General features: G+C 42.9%; 1 protein-coding gene across 11 annotated transcripts in view; it reads right to left on the reverse strand.

Annotated features, from left to right (window-relative positions):
- Sltm (SAFB like transcription modulator) overlaps positions 1–25,372 on the reverse strand; it is a 63,539-nt gene extending 38,167 nt beyond the window's left edge. For 7 of the 11 annotated variants that reach the window (XM_045160350.1, XM_045160349.1, XM_045160346.1 and 4 more), the window contains exons 1-4: positions 25,169–25,372; positions 24,059–24,146; positions 7,628–7,692; positions 2,083–2,130 (exon numbers count right to left, since the gene is read on the reverse strand). In XM_045160350.1, coding sequence (XP_045016285.1) covers positions 2,083–2,130; positions 7,628–7,692; positions 24,059–24,146; positions 25,169–25,333 — 366 coding nt within the window. In that variant the 5' untranslated portion in view covers positions 25,334–25,372. The remainder of the gene's footprint in view (positions 1–2,082; positions 2,131–7,627; positions 7,693–24,058; positions 24,147–25,168) is intronic. The other 4 variants (XM_045160351.1, XM_045160348.1, XM_045160347.1 and 1 more) reach the window with 1 other exon arrangement.
- Positions 25,373–25,853: the final 481 nt, after the last annotated feature.

Below are 25,853 nucleotides of genomic sequence, written 5' to 3' on the forward strand. Positions count from 1 at the left end.
CTAAAAATGTCACTTTTATTCCACTGAAATAAACACAGAGAGGGCTAGAGAAAAGATTTAGTGGAGGAAAGTGCTTCCTATTTGGGTACCTGAGTTCAGATCCTCTGAGCCCATGTCAAAAGTTGGGCACTGTAGCAGGAGACTATAATCCCAGTGCACCAATGGTGACATGGAGGTAGAGAGAAGAGAATCTCCCAGAAGCTTGCAGACCAGCTAGTCACACAAACACATCAGTGAACACTGGCGAGCCTGCCTGAAACAAGGCAGAGGGTAAAGACCAAGGCAGTCAGGGCCTCTCCCTCTACAAATCAAAACAAGCCAGAGTGCCCACGTACAGTCTCACTAGCATCTGTAGGTCATCATTTCAAAGACAAAATAACTACAAGAAGGCAAATTACCAGAGTCAACCAGCTAAGCAGTTTGAATGTGTGCCTCTATATGATTTTTCAAGTAAATGCAAAAAAGGAAGTATCAGGTCTGGCCACCATGTTTTCTAAATCTAACCAACTATACAGAAAAAAGTAAATAATGGGCTAGAGCAATACCTTACCTAGAAAAGCCAAAAAAGAAAACAGTAAATAATAAAATACTTAAAGAGACCACATAACAAAAGGTACTTGAGAACAGATAAGATGACAAAAGACAATTTTTAAAAGTTCAAAAGCTGAGTTTAAAAGGGGTGGGGGGTGGGGCTGGAGAGAGTGGTTAAGGCACTTGCCTGAAAAACCAAAGGACCCATATTTGATTCCCCAGGACCCACATAAGCCAAATGCATAAAGTGGTGCATGCATTTGGAGTTTATCTGCAGTAGCTGGATGCCCTGGAGCTCCCATTATCTCTAATGAAATAAATTTTTTCTAAAAAAAAAAGGAAGCTAAGTTATAGATGTAGGTATATATCATTGCTAAGACACACTTTTAAAAATTTACAGGCTGGAGAGATGGCTCAGAAGTTAAAGTATTGTCTGTAAAGCCTAACAACCCAGGTTCAATTCCCCAGTACCCATGTAAAGCCAGATACACAAAGAGGTATGTGTCTAGAATTCATCTGCAGTGGCTAGAGGACCTGACTTACTCATATGTTCTCTCTTGCGCACATGCACAAGCACTCATATTCTCTCTTTCTACCTGGAAATAAAAAAAAAAAAATTTAAATGTATGCTAAGCCAAGCATCCCAGTACCCAGGAGGCTGAAGAAAATTACCAAGAGCTCAAGGTCAGCCTGAGTGATAGTTAGTTCTAGGACAGCCTGGGGGTAGAATGAATCCCTACCTCAGAAAGAAAAAAGTACACTATGCATATTATATCTACCAAAAATAAATTTAGCCGGGTGTGGTGCCACATGCCTTTAAACCCAGCACTTGGGAGGCAGGGGTAGGAGGATCACCATGAGTTCGAGGCCACCCTGAGATACATCGTGAATTCCAGATCAGCCTGGGCTAGAGTGAGATCCTACCTCGAAAAACCAAATGAAAAAGAAATTTTATAACACTAATGTGCATTCTCATATGTGAAATAAATTTCAACAACAGAAATAGCTAAGCACATCTTAGAAATGGTAAGAAAAATTTAAGACCTTGCAAAGGATATTAGGGGAGCAGTAGAGATGCCTCAGAGGTTAGAGGCATTTACTTGCAAAAGTTGATGGGCCAGGCTCAGTTTCCCAGTACCCATGTAAAGATAGAGACACAAGGTGGTACAGCACCCGGAGTTCATATGCAATGGCAGGTGGCCCTGGAGCACGGCCCCTCAACCTAACTTGCAAATAAATAAATTTAAAAGAAAAGGGTATTAGTACTTTTAAGTTATTTATTTACTTTAAAGTGACAAAATAAGATGACTTAACACTTCTTAAAAGACTGTTTTCTCAGGAATTTATGCTATTTTATACAAAGGATGAACTTTTTAGCTCTAAAAGAAAATGACAAGAATCTCTTAACTCTTAATTACCTTAGTAACAACAGGAATTTCAATGGTCAGGAGTATTCTGTATACATCAATAAAAACTCTATTAAGTTTAAGGCAGGTTTATGACTCAAAGAATTCCGCCCACAGTGTCAAACTCACAGGACTGTAGACTTACTTGGGCTGTTAAAAAGGTGTCATCTTCACCTTCTTGCGCTTCAGTTTCCTAAGTAAAGGGGTATATAATAGCTTTGCTTTACCAAATATCTGTGCAACATGGGAATGCTTTAATGCTTATGCTTATCATTTGCCTTACATTCTGACACTGAAAGTACCCAAAGCAATTATTTTGGAATTCAGACATTTTTTAATGCCAACATTAAAAAACACTAGGCATGTTACTTAAGAATTAGAAAAATCTTGACCCCCCTCATTTATCAGACGAGGCAAAAGGCAAATGAGTTCAGCATGAATACCAACAGTCCTCGCTTCTCTGTATCAACTCATTTTTCTTACAAATGGGTGCTGGAGAAGTGGCTTAGCGGTTAAGCACTTGACTGTGAAGCCTAAGGACCCCAGTTTGAGGCTCGATTCCCCAGGACCCACGTTAGCCAGATGCACAAGGGGGCGCACGCGTCTGGAGTTTGTTTGCAGAGGCTGGAAGCTCTGACACGCCCATTCTCTCCCTCCCTCCCTCCCTCCCTCCCTCCCTATCTCTCTCTCTGCCTCCTTCTCTCTGTCACTCTCAAATAAATAAAAATAAACCAAAAATTTAAAAAATAAATTTTTTTTAAAAGTTTATATATGAGTCATGGGCTAGATAGACGTTTTAGAGGTTAAGACATTTGCCTGCAAAGCCAAAGGACCCATGTAAGCCAGATGTACAAGGTGGTGCATGCTTCTGGAGTTTGTCTGCAACAGTTGGAAAGTTGGATGTGCCCTGTTTATCTATCTATATGACTCTTTCTCTCTAATAAATAAAAACATTTTAAAAAGAAAATATGAGTCCCAAGCTACAGCAATGTCTTAGTGGTTAAGGCATTTGCCTACAAAGCCAAAGGACCCAGTAACCAAGACACAAAAGGTGGTGCATGCATTTGGAGTTTGTTTACAATAGCTGAAGGCCCTGGCATGCCCATTCTCTGCCTGCCTGCCTGCCTGCCTGCCTGCCTGCCTGTCTCTCTCTTTCTCTCTGAAATAAATTTAGAGCTGGGCGTGGTGGCACACAAGGTTAATACCAGCACTCAGGAGACAGAAGTAGGAGGATCACCGTGAGTTCAAGACCAGCCTGAGACTACACAGTGAATTCCAGGTTAGCCTGAGCTAGAGTGAGACCCTACCTCAAAATCTCAAAACTAAAAACTAAAAAAAAAAAACCAAAAAACTCAAAACTAATTAATTAAAATAATAAGAGTTGTGAAGTCATAATGTTATCTTATGTAGCACTAGAATTAGTAGCAACTTAGTATGTTAGTAGCTATAAAAACACACAGAAAATCAGCAAATTTAAAGGTCATGTAAAATAAGCAAATTTTAAAAGATCACGTTAGGTGACAGGATTCTGGGTAATTTATAAATAATGTTAACTTATTTATTTTTCATTCTGAGGCTTCCAAATTGAAGTAGAAAAAAGTACTTCGTATAATTTAAAAGCTAACTTATTTGTGGTCATATTTTAGCAAAACTAAACACCTGGTTTTCAATGTCCTTTTTTTCTCTATCTTCTATTGCTTCTGCCTCTATTAACTTGAGTTTTCTTCTGCAGAAAGTAATTCCTTGAAATGCATTTTTTTTCTGTACTGTCACCAAATTCTTCAGAGTCCTTGAGCTCAAATTTCCATCTTACTCATGTGGTTTTTTTTTTGTTTCTTTGTTTGTTTGTCTTTGTTTTTGAGGGAGGTGTCACTCTAGCTCAGGCTGACTAAAGGCACGTGCTCCCACACCTGGCTCCCTGACTCTCCCATTCAAGCTTTTTTTTTTTTTTGGTTTTTCCAGGTAAGGTCTCCCTCTAGCACAGGCTGACTTGGAATTCACTATGGAGTCTTAGGGTGGCTCTGAACTCACAGCAATCCTCCTACCTCTGCCTCCCGAGTGCTGGGGTTAAAGGCATGTGCCACCATGCCCAGTTCTTCACAGTCCTTTTAATGGTAAGAAAATCTGCTATAACTAAAGGCAAAGTATAGGCTATCCATCAAATGTTTCTGGGAACTTACAACTCTTAAGTGTGCAAGTTTGGTGTATTTTGATTATTCCCAAAGGTCAAGTTCAATCATTTTTACCTTTCACATAAATGGTGCTTGTTAAAATGGTGGAGTCAATACTAAAATTATTAAAGAATGACTCTGAACTCTTTATTAGTCTTCACACTAAGACAAGCTAACTGAATTGCTACTGGACCTTCATGCTCCAGCTCCAGAGTACTAACAAAGCCATATCCTAGGCACAGCTATCAACGACACGACATCAAAGCGACACGACTGCATGGCATGCTTCCCAGTCCCTGGCGTCTACACATGTATGACACATAAAGATGCTTCTGAGTCACATACAACACCCAACTGTTGCCAATTACTTTTCAAAGTATGCAAAAACTAACCAAAGTTAACGTACTTGTGTGTGTAAAGTCAATTTCTCACTGCCACCATCTGAATTAGGAGATACAGGTTGGGATTTTACTCTGTATAGGAAGGTCTGTGCACCATGCAAAGTTTGTAGATATTTTAGTAGAAGCAAAACCGGCACTGCTCAGTTCTCTCCAATCACAGAAAAAAAGGAAAGGCAATGAACACCCCCCCCCTCTTTGCTTAGAAGAAAAGTGGGAACTGTTAAGCACTGGTGGCTTAACTGCCAAGAAACATTAAATGTCTGGACAAGGAAATATGAGACGCGAGGATGAGACTATTTTACAGTATGGAATGATGGCAAACAGGGCTCTGGCTTGTCCAACTCCAGTGTGCTGAGGGAACATCAGAAGATGAAAGTGAGGCAGGAAATTAATTATATGATGGTGGGAGAAAAGTAGCAACAGAGATTGAGGAAAGTCACCCAAGGAACTTCACCAGCTCTCAAGAACCAACTACAAGCAGTCTTCGCGGTTCTACACAGAAAGAATTCCTACACATGCTAGATATTTAAGCAATAGGTGATATTTACCTACCACTATTATAAAAATTCCAAAATTATCAACTCTGAGAAACAAGGGAAATAAATTCACTTGATCATTATGACATTTGCTGACACTTCTAAAGTGACAAAAGAAACTAAAGACACATACAAATAGAATTTTTTTTGTTTCACTCTAGCCCAGGCTAACCTGGAACTCACTGTGAAATCCTAGGCTGGTCTTGAACTCACAAGGACATTCTCCAACCTCTGCCTCCTAAGTGCTGAGAGCTCCAAAAAGTTTTCTAAAAAGCTCTCTTTGGCTGGAGAGATGGCTCAACAGTTAAAGGCTCTTCTCGGCAAAGCCTAATGACCCAGATTCGAATTCCAGTACCCATGTAAGGCCAGATGCACATGGTGACACATGTATCTGGAGTTCGTCTGCAGTGGCTATAGGCCCTGGTGCTCCCATTCTCTCTCTCTCTCTCTATGTGTCTCTTCTCTCTCTTTAAAAAAAAAAAAGAAAAAAGAAAAGCTCTCTTTGCTATCCTAGACATTACCATCATGTTCATTTAATGCTAACACCAATACTTTGCAACACATTCACAAGACAACCCCACTATCCTCCTAAATGAAGAATGTATCTTTCTGTAGGTAACATTTCAAATGACTAACACTTTTATGAATTGCAGGTGAAAATTGAAAAAAGTTTCTGCAAGTCACAACATTTTGCAGTTTATGGATATGTTTAATTATTAGGCTTTTCATACACTTACTTGTGAAGACAATAAGGACAATACACTGAAAGATACAAAAGGTAACATAACTGAGTAGTGACACAAAGGGTCCTACGCCTCCAACACAAGCTAACTACAGGCATTAAGTCATTAATTAATTATAATGGCAAATAGTTCCTAAAATGGTCTGTTTTCAAGGTTAACTCAATTAAATGCTTTCTTCTCTACATGACTGGCCACACAGTGAAATGTGGGCTGTGTGGTGCAATGTATATTGTGGAGTTAGCAGCAGAAGCTAGAGGTGGGAGAATAAATACCCAGAGATACTGTGACAATAAGGCATAAGTGCATACAGAACACAGAATATAGGGCTTAAAATGCACATAATTTAAGAGGAAAGCTGTTTAATACTTGCAAATGCCACAATCCTAAAACCTAACAGTGAGTAAACAGCTCACTTTTCATTAAAAGTGACAAAGTGAAAAAAACAAAACAAAACAAACAACAACAAAAAAAAAGTGACAAAGTGAGCTGGAGAGATGGCTTGGCAGTTAAGGCATTTGCCTGCAAAGCCAGAGGACCTCGATTCGATTCCCCAGGATGCACATAAGCCAGATACACAAGGTAGCGCATACTTCTGGAGTTTGTTTGCAGTGGCTTTCTCTCTCCCTCCCTTTGTCCCTCCTTCTGCCTCTTTCCCTCTCTCAAATAAATAAGTGACAAAGTAAGAGCTTGGGGGGGGGGGGTGCTCACCTTTAATCCCAGCATTTAGGAGGCAGAGGTAGGTGGATCGCCATGAGTTTGAGGCCAGCCTGAGATTACATAGTGAATTCCAGGTCAGTCTGAGCTGGAGGGAGACCCTACCTCAAAAACCCAAAAAAATGAAAAAGTGACAAAGTAAAAACCCTAACTACAAATAAAAATAACTGTTTTATATCTATAGCACACAGAACTGTCATCACCCCAATTCAAATTATGCTTATTGGCTGGAGAGATGGCTTAGCTGTTAAGCACTTGCCTGTGAAGTCTAAGGACCTTGGTTCGAGGCTCAATTTCCCCAGTACCCATGTAAGCCAGATGCACAAGGTGGCACATGCATCTGGAGTTCATTTGCAGTGGCTGGAGGCCCTGGTGTACCCATTCTCTCTCTCTCTCTCTCTCAAATAAATAAAATAAACAAAATAATTTTTTAAAATTATGCTTATTCTTGTTGGTCAATTTTGAGGTACATTTCTTTTTGGCCAAAATAAAAAAAAAGACCTGGTTCACTTATCTTTAAAGGGCAAGATATGATAGTTCTTTTTGTTGTTGTTTTGGTTTGGTTTGGTTTTTCAAGGTCGGCTCTCCCTCTAGCCCAGGCTGACCTGGAATTCACTATGTAGTCTCAGGGTGGCTTAGAACTCACAGTGATCCACCTACCTCTGCCTCCTAAGGGCTAAGATTAAAGTCGGTGAACCAGCATGCCTGGCTTTTAAGGACTAATTTTTTATTTTGATCATTACCAAGTAGTAACATACCAGCAATTTTGTCTCACCACTTTTAATGACCAAGCTCTGTATATCATACATAAAAACTGACTGCAAGGGACAGATGAAAAAAATACCAGTATCTTTCATAGTGATACCTGGACCAGGAACTAACATACTAATTATTCATTAGTCTCTCTAGCCCTGAGTCTCAGGTTTCTACCTAAGGGCCCAGACAAACTGGTAGTTTTAGTTTCATGTCTCATTTATCAAGAGAAAATGTCACTTATTGCACTGCCTGACTACGAGTTTATGAAGCTGGCAACATTCTGAGTCTGTGTGTAACCTACATAACAGAACCTATCATTCAAGTAAGATGCATACGTTCATCATCTTAACCTAGAGGTTAACACTTTACCTTGACAAAAGCATCATCTTCCACAGAAGCATCTCCACTCAACTCATCTGCTTCTTGTTTTTTACCTGCGAAAGAAGGAAAATGGGCTAACAACCAATATTTTATTACTTTAAAGAAAAAAAGAAAAAAAATCCAAGTTTACTCTGCAATACCACTGTCCAAAGCTAATGCCAACTGCTAAGAACCTCCTGGTAATAGCTGTCCCAGACACAAGAAGCTGTCACAAAACCATGCCGCCTCACTAAAACCCATGCTGTGCACAAAAGCCCACAACCTCCTCACCCAGCACAGGTGGATTTTTCCTTTACAGCAGCAATGCTTGCCTTCAGTGTGTACTGCTAGTGTTTTCCACAGCACTGAACTGCGTCTAGCTATCTGAGTCTAAGACTCTATCTCCATAAAATCCTAAATCCTCTCTGAAATAAAGAAAAATCTCACCCTTTAACGCATGTGATGGACATGCCTGCCATCCTATCACCTGGGAGGTGGAGACAGGAGTTCAAGGGCAACCTCAGCTACTTAGCAAGACAGAGGCCGGCCTAGACTACAACAATTCAGAATTCCACATTGCCTTACCCTATGTATAGTGCTGTATAGAATGCAGCACTGCCCATGGAGGGAAACCAGCCCTTTGTTTCCCTGGAAGCTTTAGGACAAACAGTACTGGCTGCCTTGCTTGATGACATCAAGGCAGCTACCTGACATGACTGCTTTGACTGATGACTCTGTACAACTGTCTCATGTGCAAAACTCTTCAAGTTGACAGAACTCAGAAAGTACTACCTACATTTAATGTTTCACACAGGGCCAGACGTGGTGGCGCACGCCTTTAAGCCCAGCACTGGGGACGCAGAGGCGAGAGGATCACTGTTAGTTCAAGGTCAGCCTAAGAACTGAAAATACATAGTGAATTCCAGGTCAGCCAGGGCTAGAGTAAGACCCTACCTCAATAAATAAATAAATAAATAGTTTTGCACAGGACCAAGTTTGAAAGTTTCTTATGTCAGCTGCGTGTAGTGGTGCACATCTTTAATCCCAGCACTTAGAAGGCTAAGGTAGGAAAGTTCTGTGACTTCAAGGCCAGCTTAGGCAAGAGTAAGACCCTGCCACAAACACAATGTAAATAAAGGTTGGAGAAATGGCCCACCAGTGAAAGGCACTTGCTTGCAAACACTGCCAAACAGGGTTCAATTCTCCAACCACCTATAGTCAGCCAGATGCAAAAAGTAACACATGCAACAGCAAGAGATGTGGGTATACAAATACAAGTAAGTAAATAAACAACAACAAACTTTTTAAATTTATGTGTTCAGCCGGGTGTGGTGGCGCACGCCTTTAATCCCAGCACTCAGGAGGCAGAGGTAGGAGGAATGCCATGAGTTCAAAGCCACCCTGAGACTAACAGAGTGAATTCCAGGCCAGCCTGGACTAGACAGAGTGAGACCCTACCTCAAAAACAAACAAACATCTATACTTCTTGTCGTCATGCTTCTTACCATAACACACTCCTGAATATCCCAGAAAGCAGAGCTTTGGGAGAACTTCAAAAATGATGCTTACCCCTTGTAACTAAAACCTATTTTACAACTGGTTTTACCTAGCACCTTTTGGGATAGGCTATCTATCACACTAATACAGAAGCGAAGGTGAGCCTAGGAGGTTAGGTAGCTTGCTCCAAACTAGCAAACAAGCTAGTTGCTAAGACCTCTCATTCCCAGTCCTAGACTCTTCTACTTATGACCTTCTTCCAAGGCATGATCTAAGTAAGGAGCAGTTTAAGTTAGTTCATACCATTCAGATGATCTCTGAAATGGCAGTCCTCAGCATAAAAACAAACCAGAACACCACGCATACCCCAAGGTGAAGTCCACTGACTTTAGTTTCCTTACACATCCACAAGAACTACCAACAGTCACTATTACTGCAGTTCAGGAACTAAGCTAAGTGCTTCACATAACCAGTATGTGTACTTATTTTATCATCCTGATGACTCTGAAGCACAAAATAGAAAACCAAGGCTGCTGCTTGAGTTCAAGGGCAGCCTGGGCTAGAATGAGACCCTTCTTCAAAATAAACAAACAGTGGTGGCATACACCATTAAGCCTAGCACTTGGGAGGCAGAGGTAGGGGAACTGCCATGAGTTCAAGGCCATCCTGAGACAACACAGTAAATTCCAGATCAGCCTGAGCTACAATGAGACCCTACTTCAAAAATAAATAAATCGGCTGGAGAGATATCTCAGCAGTTGTTGCCTACAAAGCCCAACGACCCAAATTCAACTCCCCAATACCTACGTAAAGCCAGATGTACAAAATGGTACATGCATCTGGAGATCGTTTGGAGTGGCTAGAGGCCCTGGAGTGTCCATTCTTTGACTCTTCTATCTCTCTCTGCTTGCAAATAAATAATTTTTTTTTTAAAAAGAAAAAGAGGGAGGCAGAGGTAGGAGGATCGCCGTGAGTTCGAGGCCACCCTGAGACTACATAGTGAATTCCAGGTCAGCTTGAGCCAGAGTGAGACCCTACCTCGAAAAACCAAAAAAAATAAAATAAAAGAAAAGAAAAGAAAAGAAAAGAAAAAAAGAAAAAAGAAAATGAAAATAGGCTAAAAATTTTACAAAGCTAGTAAATTGAAATAGGAGCCCATTTTTCACTCCTGGAAATTGTTCTATCTTTGAGAAACAAAGGTAAGTGGTACCCCTGCTTACACGCTCTCTCTTTTACTGTGAATAAAGGCTCTCTAAGATTTAAAACTGGAAACTCACGATGCAGCGGCTGGGCTCATGACGCGCAGGTAACAAGGTGGGGAAGGGCTCGTTCGAAGGCCCACCTGTCGCTCTGCGCTGTCTCTACCCGTCGTGCTGCATGGGAGCACAAGATGTGGACAGGGCATCGGCTTTATCGCTATGCAGACACAGCAACGAATTGCAGCAATAACATGATAAGAAAGAACTGTTTAAAAAGCTGAAAAATTATACTGCTAGCTTTTCACTGCTTTCACCTTCTGTAACTTGGCTGTTTTACAGGAGTTGAATAAGAAACTGCATTTGTAGTCACTTCTTCTGTGAAAAAAAAAAAAATCCCTCCCCTACAAAACACAACTTGTAAAGACTGTAATGTGCATAACCTGGCCCAGAGCCGAGTGTGACATACACAGGATCATCTGTGGATACTGGAACATCATGTGTCTCCTAGCTGACATTTATAGAGGAAATCCTAGTTGGACCCCATTACACCCAAGGTCTGATCTTCTATTAGGCTCAACCAAGACAAAGGTTAAGAGTCACAGTCATGCCGGGCGTGGTGGCGCATGCCTTTAATCCCAGCACTCGGGAGGCAGAGGTAGGAGGATCGCCATGAGTTCAAGGCCACCCTGAGACTACATAGTTAATTCCAGGTCAGCCTGGACCAGAGTGAGACCCTACCTCGAAAAACCAAAACAATAAAAAAAGAGTCACAGTCAAACTAGCTTCATCTGCAAACTCACCTGTCAAGAAGACTGTACTGGAGCTAGGTGTGGTGGCACATGCCTTTAATTCCAGCACTTGGGAGGCAGAGGTAGGAAAGGCCACCCTGAGACTACATAGTGAATTCCAAGTCGGCCTAGGCTAGAGAGAGACCCTACCCTGAAAAACCAAAAAAAACAAACAAAAAAGACTATACTGGACTGCAAATTCCACCTACATCTGCAATGTCAAGAACAGTGACAATTTTTACAGGAAAGCCAATTTCCAATAAATAAATAAATAGTATGCTCAGGACTGCACCTGCTCTATTCAAGCCTATGTTACAACTCATTCAACTCCTTTCACCTCCTTTGTCCCTCAGGGAATCTGGTTCACGCCACAGAAGCCAAACGGCCCAAAAGAAAGAAGCAAGACCTTGGCAAGCAAGGGACCAACAGAAACATTAATGTAGACTGAAGCCTAGTGCTTGTTTTAAGTTTTCATTGACAACTTCCACGCAATAACCAATATAACATGACCATAATCCACTCTCACTACCCTCCCCTTTCTCCTTCTCCTATCCTCACCTCTACTGAATCTTTCTAACCAGACTCTTCTATTTTGATGTCATCACATTTTTCTCCTACTAGCAGAATGTTTCAACACTTTGCAAAACAAAAAAACAAAATCAGATAGGAAATAAACATAATCTGCAAAAATAATATATAAATGAAAGCAAAACTAACCCATCAAGCCAGGCATGGTGGCGCACGCCTTTAATCCCAGCACTCAGGAGGCAGAGGTAGGTGGATCACCGTGAGTTTGAGGTCACCCTGAGACTACATAGTGAGTTCCAGGTCAGACTGGGCTAGAGTGAGACCCTACCTCAAAAAAAATCAAAAAACCAAAAAACAAAACAAAACAAAAAAATTAACCCATCACATCTTAACCTGTAACAGCAGCACATATAACTTCTGAACTTATATAAAATTCACAACAAGCTCTAACATGACTTAGCAGTAAAGTAATAACTGTGGAGCTGGAAAGGTGACTCAGCAATTAAAGCACTTGCCTACAAAGCCGAAAGACTAAGGTTCGATTCCCCAGTACCCATGTAAAGCCAGATACACATGGTAGCACATGTGTCTGGAGTTCATTTATGGTGGCCAGAGACCCTGGTGTGCCCATTCTGTCTCTTTCTTTCTCCCTCCCCCACCATCTCTCTCAAATATATAAATAAATAACAAAAATGTATTTTAAAAAGAAAAACTGGGGCTGGAGAGATGGCTTAACAGTTAAGGCGCTTGCTTGCCTGCAAAGCCTAAGGACCCATGCTCGACCCTGCAGATCCCACATAAACCACATGAACAAGGTGACAAAAGCATACAAGGTCGCACATGTGCACAAGATGACACATGCAACTGTTTGACTACTGTGGCGGAGACCCTGGCATGCCAATTCTCTCTCAAAAAAAGAAAGAAAAGAAAGAAAGAAAAAGGTAAAAAAGGAAAAAGAAAAACTGTAGCCAGGTGTGGTGGCACACACCTTTAATCCCAGCACTTGGGAGGCAGTGGCAGATGGATCACTGTAGTTTGAGGCCACCCTGAGACTACATAGTGAATTCAAGGTCAGCCTGGGCTAGAGAGAGACCATACCTCAAAAACCAAACTAAATAAATAAAAATAAAAACTCTGGGCTACAGCAAAACCCCACCTTAAAAAAAAAAAAAAAAAGCTGGTGTGGTGGTGCACACCTTTAATCCCAGCACATGGGAGGCAGAGGTAGGAGGACTGCCATGAGTTCAAGGCCACCCTGAGACTACACAGTGAATTCCAGGTCCGCCTGGACTAGAGTGAGACCCTACTTCAAAACAAGAAGTACAAACTGTGTAAGCAAACGCTAACAACGCTAGAAATGCCTTTAACTTATGAAGCCGACTTGTACAAGGACCACAAATTGCTAAACTTTGGGGCCAGACATGTTTTAGAACTTTGTGTTTTCCTACCTCTGCCTCACCAATGCTGGGATTAAAGGTCTGTGCAACCATACCTAGTACGTAATATTCCTTTTGTGTTTGTTTTGTTACTTTGTCAAGGTAGGATCTCAGTAGCATAGGCTGACCTGGATCTCAAGCTGTCGTCCCAGTCTATCCTCCTACCTCTGCATCTGAGCTGGGATTGAAGGCGACACCACCACACATGGCACAATCTCCCTTTTCTTGTTCAGAAAAACCTCTAGAACAAAATCTGCTCGTACACCTGGTGAGATGACTAATGGTTACAGGCACCTACTTACAAGGTCTGACAGCCCCAAGTTCGATTTCCCAGGATCCATGCAAAGCCAGATGCACAAAGTGGTACATGTATCTGGAGTTCATTTACAATGGCAGAAGGACCTGATGCACCCATACTCACTTTTTTTCCTCTCAAAAATAAATTAAAAAGCCAGGCATGGTGGCATATGCCTTTATTCCCAGCACTCGGAAGGAAGAGGTAGGAGGATCACCATGACTTTCAGGCCACCCTGAGACTACATAATAAATTCAAGGTCAGCCTGGGCTAGAGACCCTACCTTGAAAAACCAAAATAATAATAATGATAAATAAATGTTATTTTTCTTTTTGTTTATTTGAGAGGAGTGAGGTGCAGATAAAAGAAAATGGGCACATGAGGGCCTCTAGCTGCTACAAACTCTAGACATATGCACCATCTTGTGAATCTGGCTATCCATGGGCTCTGGAAAATCAAACCTAGGTTCTTAGGCTTCACAGGCAAGCGCTTAACCTCTAAGCCGTTTCCCCAGCCCATAAAAAAATATATATATGACTGGATAGATGTCTTAGCAGTTAAGGCACTTGCCTCCTAAGCCTAACAACCCGATTTCCATTCCCCAGTTCCCATGTAAGGCCAGATGCACAGTGGTCCATGTATTTGGAGTTTGCAGCAGCTGGAGGCCCTGGTGAGCCCTTCTCCACCTCCTCTCTTTTCTCTGCTTGCAAATAAATATTTTTTTATCCTTAAGTGTGCACCAGTGCCTGAAACCACTCAAAACAAACTCCAGACACATGTGCCACCTTGTGCATATGGCTTACATGGGTACTGGGGAATCAAACTTGAGTCCTTAGGCATCACAGACAAGTGTCTTAACTACAAAGCCATCTCTCCATTCCTAAGATAAATAAATTATATATATACATATGTGTGTGTGTGTGTGTGTGTGTGTGTGTAAAATTATAATTAGAGAGAATGGGCATGCCAGGGCCTTCAGCCACTGCAAACGAATGCCAGATGTGTGTACCCCTTGTGCATATGTGCAACACTGCACACTCGCATCACTGTGTATCTGTCTTACATGGGACCTGGAAATTCAAAATCCAGCCTGGGCTGGACCCCCCCCCCCCCCCACACGTTTATTTATTTTTGGTTTTTTCAAGGTAGGGTTTCACACTAGCCCAGATTGACCTGGAATTCACTATGTAGCCTCAGGGTGGCCTCAAACTCATGGTGATCCTCATACCTCTGACTCTCAAGTGTTGGGATCAAAGGCATGCACTATCATGCCCAGCTTCCTCCCCTCCATTTTTTTAAAATATATTTTATTTATTCATTTTGGAGAGGGAAAGAGGGAGAAAGAGAGGGAGAGAGGAAGAGAATGGGTGTGCCAGGGCATCCAGCCCCTGCAAACAAACTCTAGATGTGTGCACCCCCTTGTGCATCTGGCTTACGTAGGTCCTGGAGAGTCGAACCAGGATCCTTTGGCTTTGCAGGCAAATGCCTTAACCACTAAGCCAATCTCTCCAGCCACCATCTCCCCTCCATTTTAAACAGCTAACATGGGTTCACACTATACACATGGGCTTTATTAAAGATGGGAGTTCAAGGGGCTGGAGAGATGAGTCAGTGGTTAAGGCACTTGCCTGCAATGCCTAACAACCTGAGTTCAATTCCCCAATACCCATCAAAATAAACAAGTAAAAATTATATGTATGTAACTTTATACAAATTATATATATATATGAATGAAAGCCAAGTATGGTGGTACATCCCTGTAATCCCAGCACTCAGGAAGCAAAGGTAGGAGGATCACTATGTGTTAGAGGCCAGCCTGAAACTACATAGTGAATGCTAGTAGTCCAGGCTACAGTGAGTACAGTGAGGCCTTACCTGGAAAAACAATAACAACAAAAAAAACCCTATTGTTTAAAAAAAAAAAAAGATAAAGTTTAATTTTTTTTTTTTTTGATGTAGGGTCTTACTCTACTCAGGCTGACCTGGAATTCATTTAGTATAGTCTCAGGGTGGCCTTGAACTCTCTGTGATCCTCCTAAGTACTGGGATTAAAGGTATGTGCCACCACAACTGGCTCTGAATTCAGATTTTCTAATGGTGACCTTCCTCCTTTTCTTCCCACTTTGGCCTCTTAGTCAAGCCTCTTTGTGCATCTAGCTTTACATGGGTCCTGGGGGACTGAACCTGGGTCGCTAGGCTTCACAAGCAAGCACCTTAACCACTGAGCCATCTATCCAGCCCCTTGAACTCTGTCTTTAATAAACAACATGCATACAGTATGAACCCATGTTAGCTGTATTTTTTTTTTCCAGGTAGGTTATCGCTCTGGCTCAGGCTGACCTGGAATTAACTATGTAGTCTCAGGGTGGCCTCCAACTCACAGCGATCCTCCTATCTCTGCCTCCTGAGTGCTGGGGTTAAAGGAGTGCGCCACCACACCCAGCTGCCATGTTAGCTGTTTAAAATGGGGAGGGGGGGGAAGAAAGCGGGGCATGATGGTGCATGCCTTTGATCCCAACACTTCAGAGTCAGAGGTATGGGGATCACCATGAGTTTGAGGCTTCCCTGAGACTACATAGTGATTTCCAGATAAGCCTGGGCTAGAGTGAGACCCTACCTGGGAAAAAACAAAAATGAAGGATAGGCGTGGTGGTATACACCTTTAATCCCAGCACTTCGGAGGCAGAGGTAGGTGGATCACCATGAGTTCAAGGTCCTTCTGAGACTACAAAGTGAATTCCAGGTCAGCCTGACTAGAGTGAGACTCTACATCAAAAAGAAAAAAAGAAAAAAAAAGAATAATAAATATAAATAAAGTAAAATAAATAAATAAAATAGGGGGAGGAATCCAGCCAGGCATGGTGGCATACACCTTTAATTCCAGCACTAAGGAAGCACAGGTAGGAGGATCGCTGGGAGTTCAATGCCAGCATAGGTATACACAGTGATTTCTAGATCAGCTTGGACTAGCATGAGACCCTACCTAGAACACACACCTCCCATGAGTACTTGGCATACATACCCACATACCTTAAGTTAACAAATTCGATAGTAGGGTTATGAGCTATTTTCACTATTTCATAATTTTCTGGACTCTCAAACTTAAAAAAAAAAAAAAAAGAAAACATGGGGCTGAGGATATTGCTCAGTGGTTAAAGACACCTGCCTGTTTGCAAAGGCTGCTTAGGTTTGATTCCCCAGCACACACGTCAAGCCAGATGCACTAAGTGGCACATGTGCCTGGAGTTCATTCACAGCCACAAGAGACGCTGGTGTGCCCATCTCATGCTCTCTCTCTTAAATATATACTTTTTTAAATACAACCTTTCTCTTGATAATCTGGGACACACTAAAGCCAGGATGCATCATGCCAACTACTCAAGACAGCAGGGATGACCCCAGGGGGCGCCTCTAGCTGCACAGCTTACGCAGCAGACACTACAACACTAGGCCCTTGTTGATGTCAGACTAGCTGAGTCAATAAATTCCACACACGAGCTGTAAGCCACTGTTCAACCTTTTCACTAAAATGTTTTTCATGCCATCTACTACTAATCGTGAACTTTTATAATTTCTCTTCAATCATAGTTTATTTCACATGAGTTCATGACACTAAGCCACGCCTCTACAGCACAGTACCTAAAGATGACTGCCCAGGAAGAAGAGCAGTGCCTCTAGGTACTGTGTGAGCAGTTTTACTGCCTCCTATGCCAGGATCCCTGTCACATGCCATGTTTGATCAATAAAATAGCTGGAGAAAAGTACAAAAGTATAAACATACTTTGGGGGAGGGGACTGTTGTTTTGTTTTTAGGTGTTTCTGCTTTGTCTTGTTTTCTTAAAAAAAATTTTTTTCAAGGTAGTCTCTCTCTCTCTAGCCCAGGCTGACCTGGAATTCACTGTGTAGTCTCCGGGTAGCCTTGACCTCATGGTCATTCTCCTACCTCAGTCTCCTGAGTGCTAGGATTAAAGGCATGTGCTGTGCCTGACCCTTACTTCCAGTTTTAAAGGCTTTTAAAGGCTGAGACAAATGGACTATCTCTGTGAGATAATAAAGGCGTACAAACTCTGCAGTGGGGTAATCAGCCAGCAAGCGTTAGGTGGCTTTCAACAGAACAACAGTTTGGTAAGGACTGAAAGGATGATGCAATGATCTGTGTGTTCTAAAACTAAGGGCCATTTCTACATGGGTATGTAAGAAGCTGCTGTGCTCCTGAGAGGCACCTTGAAAGCTTGTACCCTGGGTATGGCCTCACTCAAAAATCCAACTGAAACAAGCACCAACAGACACTCTAACAAGCAAATGCTAAGAAAAAGGACAAGTGGCCCTAGGACTTACTCAACAAATACATGACCATTTACTATGTGTCACACATTGGAGGCAGAGGTGTAGAAAGCCACAAGTCTTTCAGTCTAGCCATTATCTCTGGCAATTCTACACTCGAAGTCCTCCTCCATGGCACAATTCTGATTTTTTGGGGGGGGATTCGAGATAAGGTCTCTAGCCCAGGCTGCCCTGGAATGCAGTCTCAGGGTGGCCTCCCACCTCTGCTTCCCAAGTGCTAGAATTAAAGGCGTGAGCCACCACCGCAAGCTGATGGTGTTTCTTAACAACACACATATGAAAGTTTTAAAGGGGAGAGGAAGGCAAGTGTTACAGTCCACTGTGTGCACTGGTGACTGTATCTTAACAATGTACTTCATGTGGATGAATACTATATTGTCCTGTTTGATATGCAATTTAACATGTAGCTAATTTCCTGTGTTATCTTCCACACACAAAAAATATTAGACACAGATGTTGGGTCAGACCCTTAATCCTTGTTGCTAATGGCGAGAAATGAGATTTTAAAAGGTATTTTATTTTTTTTTGAGAGAGAGAGAGAGAAGAGGGAGAGAGAATGGACATGCTAGGACCTTCAGCCACTGCAAATGACCTCCAGATGCATGTGCTACTTTGTGTATCTGGCTTACATGGGTCTTGGGTAATCGAATCTGGATCCTCTGGCTTTGCAGGCAAGCTTCTTATTCTATGCTATCTCTCCAGCCCTTTTTTCAAAAGCTGTTTTTTTTATTATTTATTTGTGGGAAATCAGATTTTGACAGCATCTTAGGGCTGGAGAGATGGCTTAGCAGTTAAGGTGCTTGCTGGCAAAACCAAAGGACCCAGGTTCAATTCCCCAAGACCCACATAAAATCAGATGCACAGGTGGCGGTGGCACATGTATCCGGGCTAGAACAAGGCCCTACCTCAAAAAAAAAAGTTATCTTCTAAGAGAACAAACTCCATGTTCTACCTAATTAATTCCTCCAGCCCCATGACACTTCTTTCCTGCTTTATCATTTAACTTTTATTCGCTATGTTAAGAATATCCTGGCCTGCAGAGATGACTTAGCGGTTTTAAGGCGCTTGCCTACAAAGCCAAAGGACCTCAGTTCAATTCCCCAGGACCCACATAAGCCAGATGCACAAGATGGCACATGCATCTGGAGTTCCTTTGCAGTGGCTGGAAGCGCTGGCACTTCCATTCTCTCTCGCCCCCCACTCTCTCAAATAAATAAAAATAAAATATTTAAAATAAAAAGAAGGCTGGAGGGATGGCTTAGCGATTAAGGCATTTGCCTACAAAGCCAAAGAACCCAGGTGCAATTCCCCAGGACCCATGTTTGCCAGATGCACAAGGGGGCGCATGCATCTGGAGTTCGTTTGCAGTGGGCTGGAAACCCTGGAGCACAAATTCTCTCTCCCTCCCCCACCTTTCTGTGTCAAATAAATAAATAAATATAAATATATTTTTAAAAAAGAAAAAAGAATATCCTAAGGGGACTGAGGAGATGGCTTAACAGTTAAGGTATTTGCCTACAAAGGTTAAGGACCCAGGTTCAATTCCCCAGGACTAATGTAACCCAGATAGACAAGGTGGCACATACATTTGCAGTTCATTTGCAGTGGCAATTGGCCCTAGGGCACTCATTCTCTCTTATCTGTGCCTCTCCCTGTATCTGTCAAATAAACCTCCTATAAATTCTTGTTCTTACTGACAAGCTGTGATGTGTGTGTTGTGTCCAACTGACTAGCTACATAGCTATGTAACTTCCTGCTCATCCTGCTCATTGCATTTTCCTTTTTTTAAAGTATTTATTTATGGGGGGGGGGGCAGAGAGAATGGGTGTGCCAGGGCCTCTAGCCCCTGCAAACTCCAGACACACGTGCCTCGTTGTGAATCTGGCTTACATGGGTCCTGGGTACTTAGGCTTCACAGGCAAAGGCCTTAACCACTAAGCAATTTCCCAGCCCCCTACATTTTCCTTTTCTAACTACTTGCAACAAAGAATATATACATTGATAAACTATGCTTATCAAACTGCACAGTAAGCACTTCTCTTAATGTTCATACCCTTATATTAATGCTCCTCTCACTTTTGGTAGAATCTTCTCTTTTCAGATGGCAGTAACATTGGGATGACTCAGAAGGCACCAGGGTGCTGGCAAGAATTGACAGGAGTGCTCAGTACTGCAATATCTCTATCACACCTTCCAAGGCTGAGGATCCATTGCAGAAGAGGTGGCAAAAAGAATGTAAGAACCAAAGGAAGGATAGGACTCCTTACACGTGCTCCTCCAGACATAAAATGGCCTGGATATCCATGACCTCATAGTGCCTGACACTACCTACACAAGACCATCATAACAGAAGGAAAAGATCACGACACCAAAATAGAAGAGACACTGATTTAGAGGGGGAGGGGATATGATGGAGAATGAAATTTCAAAGAGGAAAAGTGGGGGGAAGGAGGGTATTACCATGTGATATTGTTTACAATCCCGGAAGTTATTAATATTTTTTGATAAGAAAAAATATATATATATACATTGAGTCAGGTCTCATGAGCTTTTCTAGTCCTTCCTCATATGCTAATTTTAGCTCAGCATTAAGCACTTTTTATTACCCATGGCTGTTATTGTTACATTTCAGAGCCAAAAGGGCCTTACAGATAACTTAGTAAAATTTCCAATTTTGAGCCGGCTGTGGTGGCACACGCCTGTAATCCCAGCACTCAGGAGGCAGAGGTAGGAAGAGAGCCATGACTTCGAGGCCACCCTGAGACTACATAGTGAATTACAGGTCAGCCTGGGCTAGAGTGAGACCCTACCTCAAAAAAACAACAAAAAAATCCAATTTTGCAAATATAGAAACAAACTCACTGTCGAAAATGGCATGGCCAAGATGCAATTTAATATTTAAAGTAGAGACTACTATGTAAAATAAAATTTGGCCAAAGATCTTAACTTTGTTAATGATTGAATACTGACATTTTGAGTGTATGTGGTGAATTCCTGGTCAGCCTGGACTAGAACAAGACCCTACCTAGAAAAAACAAAAGACAAAATAAGTAACAGATGTGGTGGCACACACCTGTAATACCAGCACTGATCTGTAAAGATCACCATGACTTCAAGACCATCCTGGGGCTACAGTGTAAGTTCCAGGTCAGCATGGGCTGGGGTGAGAACCTACCTCAAAAGCAACAAAAATCACCCTTTTGAAAAAATCTGTCGGAGTGAGGGTCTCGTTAAATTGTCACACCTGGCATTGAACTCACTTTTAAAATATCTTTATTTTCTTATTTGAGAGAGGGAGGGAGAGAGAGAGAGAGAATGGGCATACCATGGCCTCTTGTCCCAGCAAACAAACTCTACACACATGCACTACTTTGTGCATCTGCCTTTACCTGAGTTCTGGGGAATCGAACCTAAGCCAGCAGGCTTTACAAGCAAGCACTTTTAACCACTGAGCCATCTCTCCAGTGCTGGCCTTCAACTTTCAATCCTGATTCTCTTACCTTAGTCTCTTGAATAGCTGAGGTTACAGGCAGGCAGACAGGCAGGACTTTATAGATATTTGATTGTCAATCAACTCAAACTAGGCTCTGCATTGAAGATCTGAAGTATGTTACTTGTAACTCATATATTTTCAGAAAAAGGTAAGTAGAATTCAAGAAGACTAAAACATGTCATATATATCCTTAAATATGGTTCATCAAGTATTCATTCAGTAGCCTGCTCTAGGCAAAAGAATAAATGCTACAATTTCCAACTAGTAAAACCTTAAGATACCCGGGCATGGTGGCCCATGCCTTTAATCCCAGCACTAAGGAGGCAGAGGTAGGAAGAGAGCCATGACTTCGAGGCCACCTTGAGACTACATAGTGAATTACAGGTCAACCTGGTCTACAGTGAGACCCTGGGGGGGGGGGGCCGCAAAAAAAAAAACCCTTAAGATACCTTAACATTAGTTATGGGATAAAACTCAAGTTGCTTTATAATCCATAAGAGAAAAATTAACATATCAATAAAGAAAACATTAAACTTAAACTTTTATGTTGATGAAACTGTTTGCAAAGATAAATTAAGGTTATAACACTAAAGTGAGAAATTAAAAACAGGTGAAGGGGGCCGGAGAGATGGCTTAGTGGTTAAGCGCTTGACTGTGAAGCCTAAGGACTCGGATTCGAGATTTGATTCCCCAGGACCCACGTGGGCCAGATTCACAAGGGGGCATACGTGTCTGGAGTTCATGTGCAGTGGCTGGAAGCCCTGGTGCGCCCATTCTCCCTCCCTCCCCCTTTCTCTTCCCCCCCCCTCTCTCTCTCTCTCTGTCTCTCTCTTTCTCTCTCTGTCACACTCAAACAAATAAATACAAATGAACAAAAAAAATTTAAACAAAAACAAACAGGTGAAGGGGTGAGAGTATAGCTCAAGGCTAGAGGGACTGTCTAGCAGGTGTATGGCACTGGGCTCAATCTCCAGCACTAAAGAAGTAGAATAAAAAAATAAACAGGGCTGGAGTGATGGCTTAGTGGTTAATTCACTTGCCTAAGAGGCATAAGGACCCAGATTCGATTTGCCACTACCCATATAAGCCAGATGCACAAGGTGACACAATCACCTGGGGTTTGTTTGCAGTGACTAGAGATCCTGGAGTGCCCATTCTGTCTCTCTCTTTCATAAATAAATAAAATTTTTAAATAATTAGGGCTTGAGAGAGGGCTTAGTGGTTAAGGTACTTGTCTGCAAAGCCAAAGAACCCAGGTTCAATTCCCCAGGACTCACATAAGCCAGGTGCAGAAGGCGGCCCATGTGTCTGGAATTTGTCTGCAGTGGGCAAAGGCCCTGGCACACCCATTCTCTCTCTACCTGCCTCTCTCTTTCTCTCTCAAATAAAATAAAATAAAATAAAAACACTTTAAATTCAAAAACAAAAAAAAAAGTATGTGAGAACTTATTAGCTGAAGTTGACTTTAAATCTTTAATCGTTAAGTAACTTGAGACTAAGACTGATATGCAGCATATCAACTTTCACATGTCAAATAAATGATCGGAGTCAAAAGCACTACACAAAATAGACTTAATTCCTGACATACTGATCTCTGAAATGGATGTGCTCCCCCAATTTGAAATAGCCTGTGGTTTGCCAGCAAAGGAATCTGGGCAGAGCAGATCTTTCAAGGTGATTCAATGTATCTCCAAGTGATCCAGTCAGGATTGCAGATCTTCAAGTCAACTTTGTTACTCTTCTAAATCCCACCTCCAGGTTATTATTCTCACTGAACCCAGGAAATTTTTTTCAATTTCCTTTAGCACACAAAGGACAGAATCTATGTATAGCCTGGTCCTGATATGCACAATGCTTGAAGTCAAAACTGAATAACCCTTCTCTCCAATATTAATCTATCCAGTCATTTTATTGTTGGTTCAGGGGTGGTTACAGTGGCATTTGGATGACACATACAGCAGTAAGGAAAGTTATACTTCAAGGAAGTGCTGCAGATATCCCTGGCAAACTCTACAGAAACTAGACCAGGATTCAGAAAGCTATGGTCCACCACTGCCACGATCCTTTATAGCAGAGAGAAATATGCAGTTATTCAAATAATGAAATACTATTCATTGACCAGACTACTTTTAAATACCCAAGTCCCATTTAATGTCAAAATATGCATGTAAAAATAATTTTTAGCTAGTTACTGAATCACCATGCACTGTAAATATATCTAGGCTAATGTAAAAGTTAAAAAATTAAAAATCTTAAAAAAAAAGACAACGAAGAAAAAAAAAATCTTTTCTATCCCTATGGCTTCACACTTTACAAACTAATTGATCATAGACCTCCCATCCCTGTTAGTATGACTGGTGAGGTCATTTTTAATCTCACTGAAGAGTATTAGCATATGTAGGGCATAATACAAAGTAAGGTCACCAAGCCTGACAAAATACGAAACATAAAAAGTTACAGAACGTCAATATACTAGAGAGAACAGCAAGGAGCCAAGGGGACAGATTTGGTAGGAATTTCATCAAAACTCTGCCAATTGTGGGGCAAGGGAGACATGTATTAAACTGTGCAATAAAGGTCTTCACACTGTGAAGTACCATTATCCAACTTTGTGGGTTTGGGGTCTTTTTGCTTGCTTGCTTGTTTCTTTTTTTTCAGAGGCAATGATGGAACTGTTCTCACTTGCTGGTCAGCTCTGGGCTGACTGGCAACAGAAATTCTTCTTCCTTGACCCAAGAAGGCAGAGTGCCAGAGGGAAACAGCAGAGAGGAGCACTATATAAACAGGGCAAGTGGCACAGAGCAGAGGCAAGTTATATAACCAAAATATATTTTAAAACATGTTCATAACTCGTAACAACCTTTGCCTTTGGTTGGTTTCTTGTTTGGAGTATCAGTTGAAACAGTTAATTCAATATTATCTGGATCGCCTCCTTCCTCTTCAATAGCCTACATTAGAAAGAGAAGTTAATATGCTACACAGTCTATCTAAACTTATTTCATCAATGAAATAAATATGAAATGAAAAATTATTAGCAAACCTCAAGCCAACACATTAGAATTGTCAGTTACTTCACAAACCGACTTCAGAAAATAATTACACTACATGAAAGAGTGAAAGAAAGCAGGAAGGTGTGTGGGGCGGGGGGGGGGGGGGGAACATGATTAGGTCTCAAAATGACAGGGAAATTGATTGAAAATTCTAGTGCCAACAGCTAAATATTATCACCGAGACCCCCCCCCCCGTAAAAAAAAAATCTAGGATTTTCTATTTCAAGTTTCCAGCTACTTAAAAGAAGTCACTAACAGTATTCTTAATGTGTACTCCTGCGCTACTTTTGCAATGCTCACTCCAATAAACCAAACAGCTAATTAGAAATGAAAATGTAGATTATATACTCTGATGCAAAAAATTAAAAAAGATAATTAAAAAAAAACTGCCTAAGAGCCCGGTGGTGGTGGTGGGGGGGAACAACACTTCTTACCCACCCCACGACTCCAAGACCCCAAGAAGGGGGAGGGAGTGGAAACGGTTGGGCACTCTTAACCGGTAACTTCGCACAAGTCACCACTCGGGGGGGGGGGGCGGGAGGGGCGGCGAGATGCACGCGCTCATCAAGGCTCAGGGCTGGGGCGGGGGTGTGCGTGGGGAGGCGGGGGGGGGCACAGCGTCACCCCCGGGCGTCCCCCCGCGCCACCGCCCGGGGAAGGCCGCGGCGCAACGCGACGGCGGCGGGGACGTCCCTGGGGGAGGGGAAGCCCCGGCTGCGCGACCACCCGGCGTCCCGGGAGCGTCCCCCCGTCCGCGCACGCCCGGGGAGGAGGGGACGGGGCCGGGGAGCGAGGGTGGATCCTGCCCTGGCGACTTCCGACGACCCCAAAATTAAAAAATTAAGTTTAAAAAAAAGGACTATCGGCGGCGGAAGGAGGAGAGGCCGAGGCGCGGCCTAGAAGCTCGCCCGGGGCCTCACCTGCTTGAGCCTGGAGACCAGCATCGTCTTCACTCCGGTGATGTCCAAGTTCCGTCGTTTCAGTTCCGACCTGAGATCGATGACTCGCAGTTCCGTGAGCTTCTTCCCTTCCGCCTGACCCGAGGCGGTCGACGCCGCCACGGCACCGCCGGTCGCGGCAGCCATCTTGAGAGAGCGGCGCGCTGCCCCGGCAGCCAGGGAGCCGCAGGGCGGCGGCGGCGGCGGCGGCGAAGACGAAGACGACGAAGTCTACGACGACCGCGCGACCACGACGGCGGCGGCAACAGCGACAGCGCCAACTCCCCCCCCCCCCACCGCCAAGCCTCGGCGGCGGCCGCAGGCGCAGCGCTACGCTGCGCACAATGAGCCGCCTGGCCACGCCCCCTCGAGTCCGCCGCCCCACGCAACCTGCAGCCGCAGCCAGCACCCGGATGGACGGCCGCGCCTGCGCACTGCGCCGGAACCGGGCGCGGCGCGCTCCGCAGAGAGCGCCGACGGTCACCTGGGCGGTGCTTAGACCTGCGTGCTCTTGGGAGGGTCCCCTTCGTGTCACCGACTCCCCGTCGCCTTCTCACGCTTTGACTCTAGGGGCTGCGCACGGCGTAGAGGTACAAACGGAGGAAATAACTTAAGCAGTTTGGAATGAATCATCGAAGAAAAGAAAAAAAAAAAAAAGGGTCCGTGT

Source organism: Jaculus jaculus, chromosome 10, assembly GCF_020740685.1.
Source record: "Jaculus jaculus isolate mJacJac1 chromosome 10, mJacJac1.mat.Y.cur, whole genome shotgun sequence".
Lineage (NCBI taxonomy): Eukaryota > Metazoa > Chordata > Mammalia > Rodentia > Dipodidae > Jaculus > Jaculus jaculus.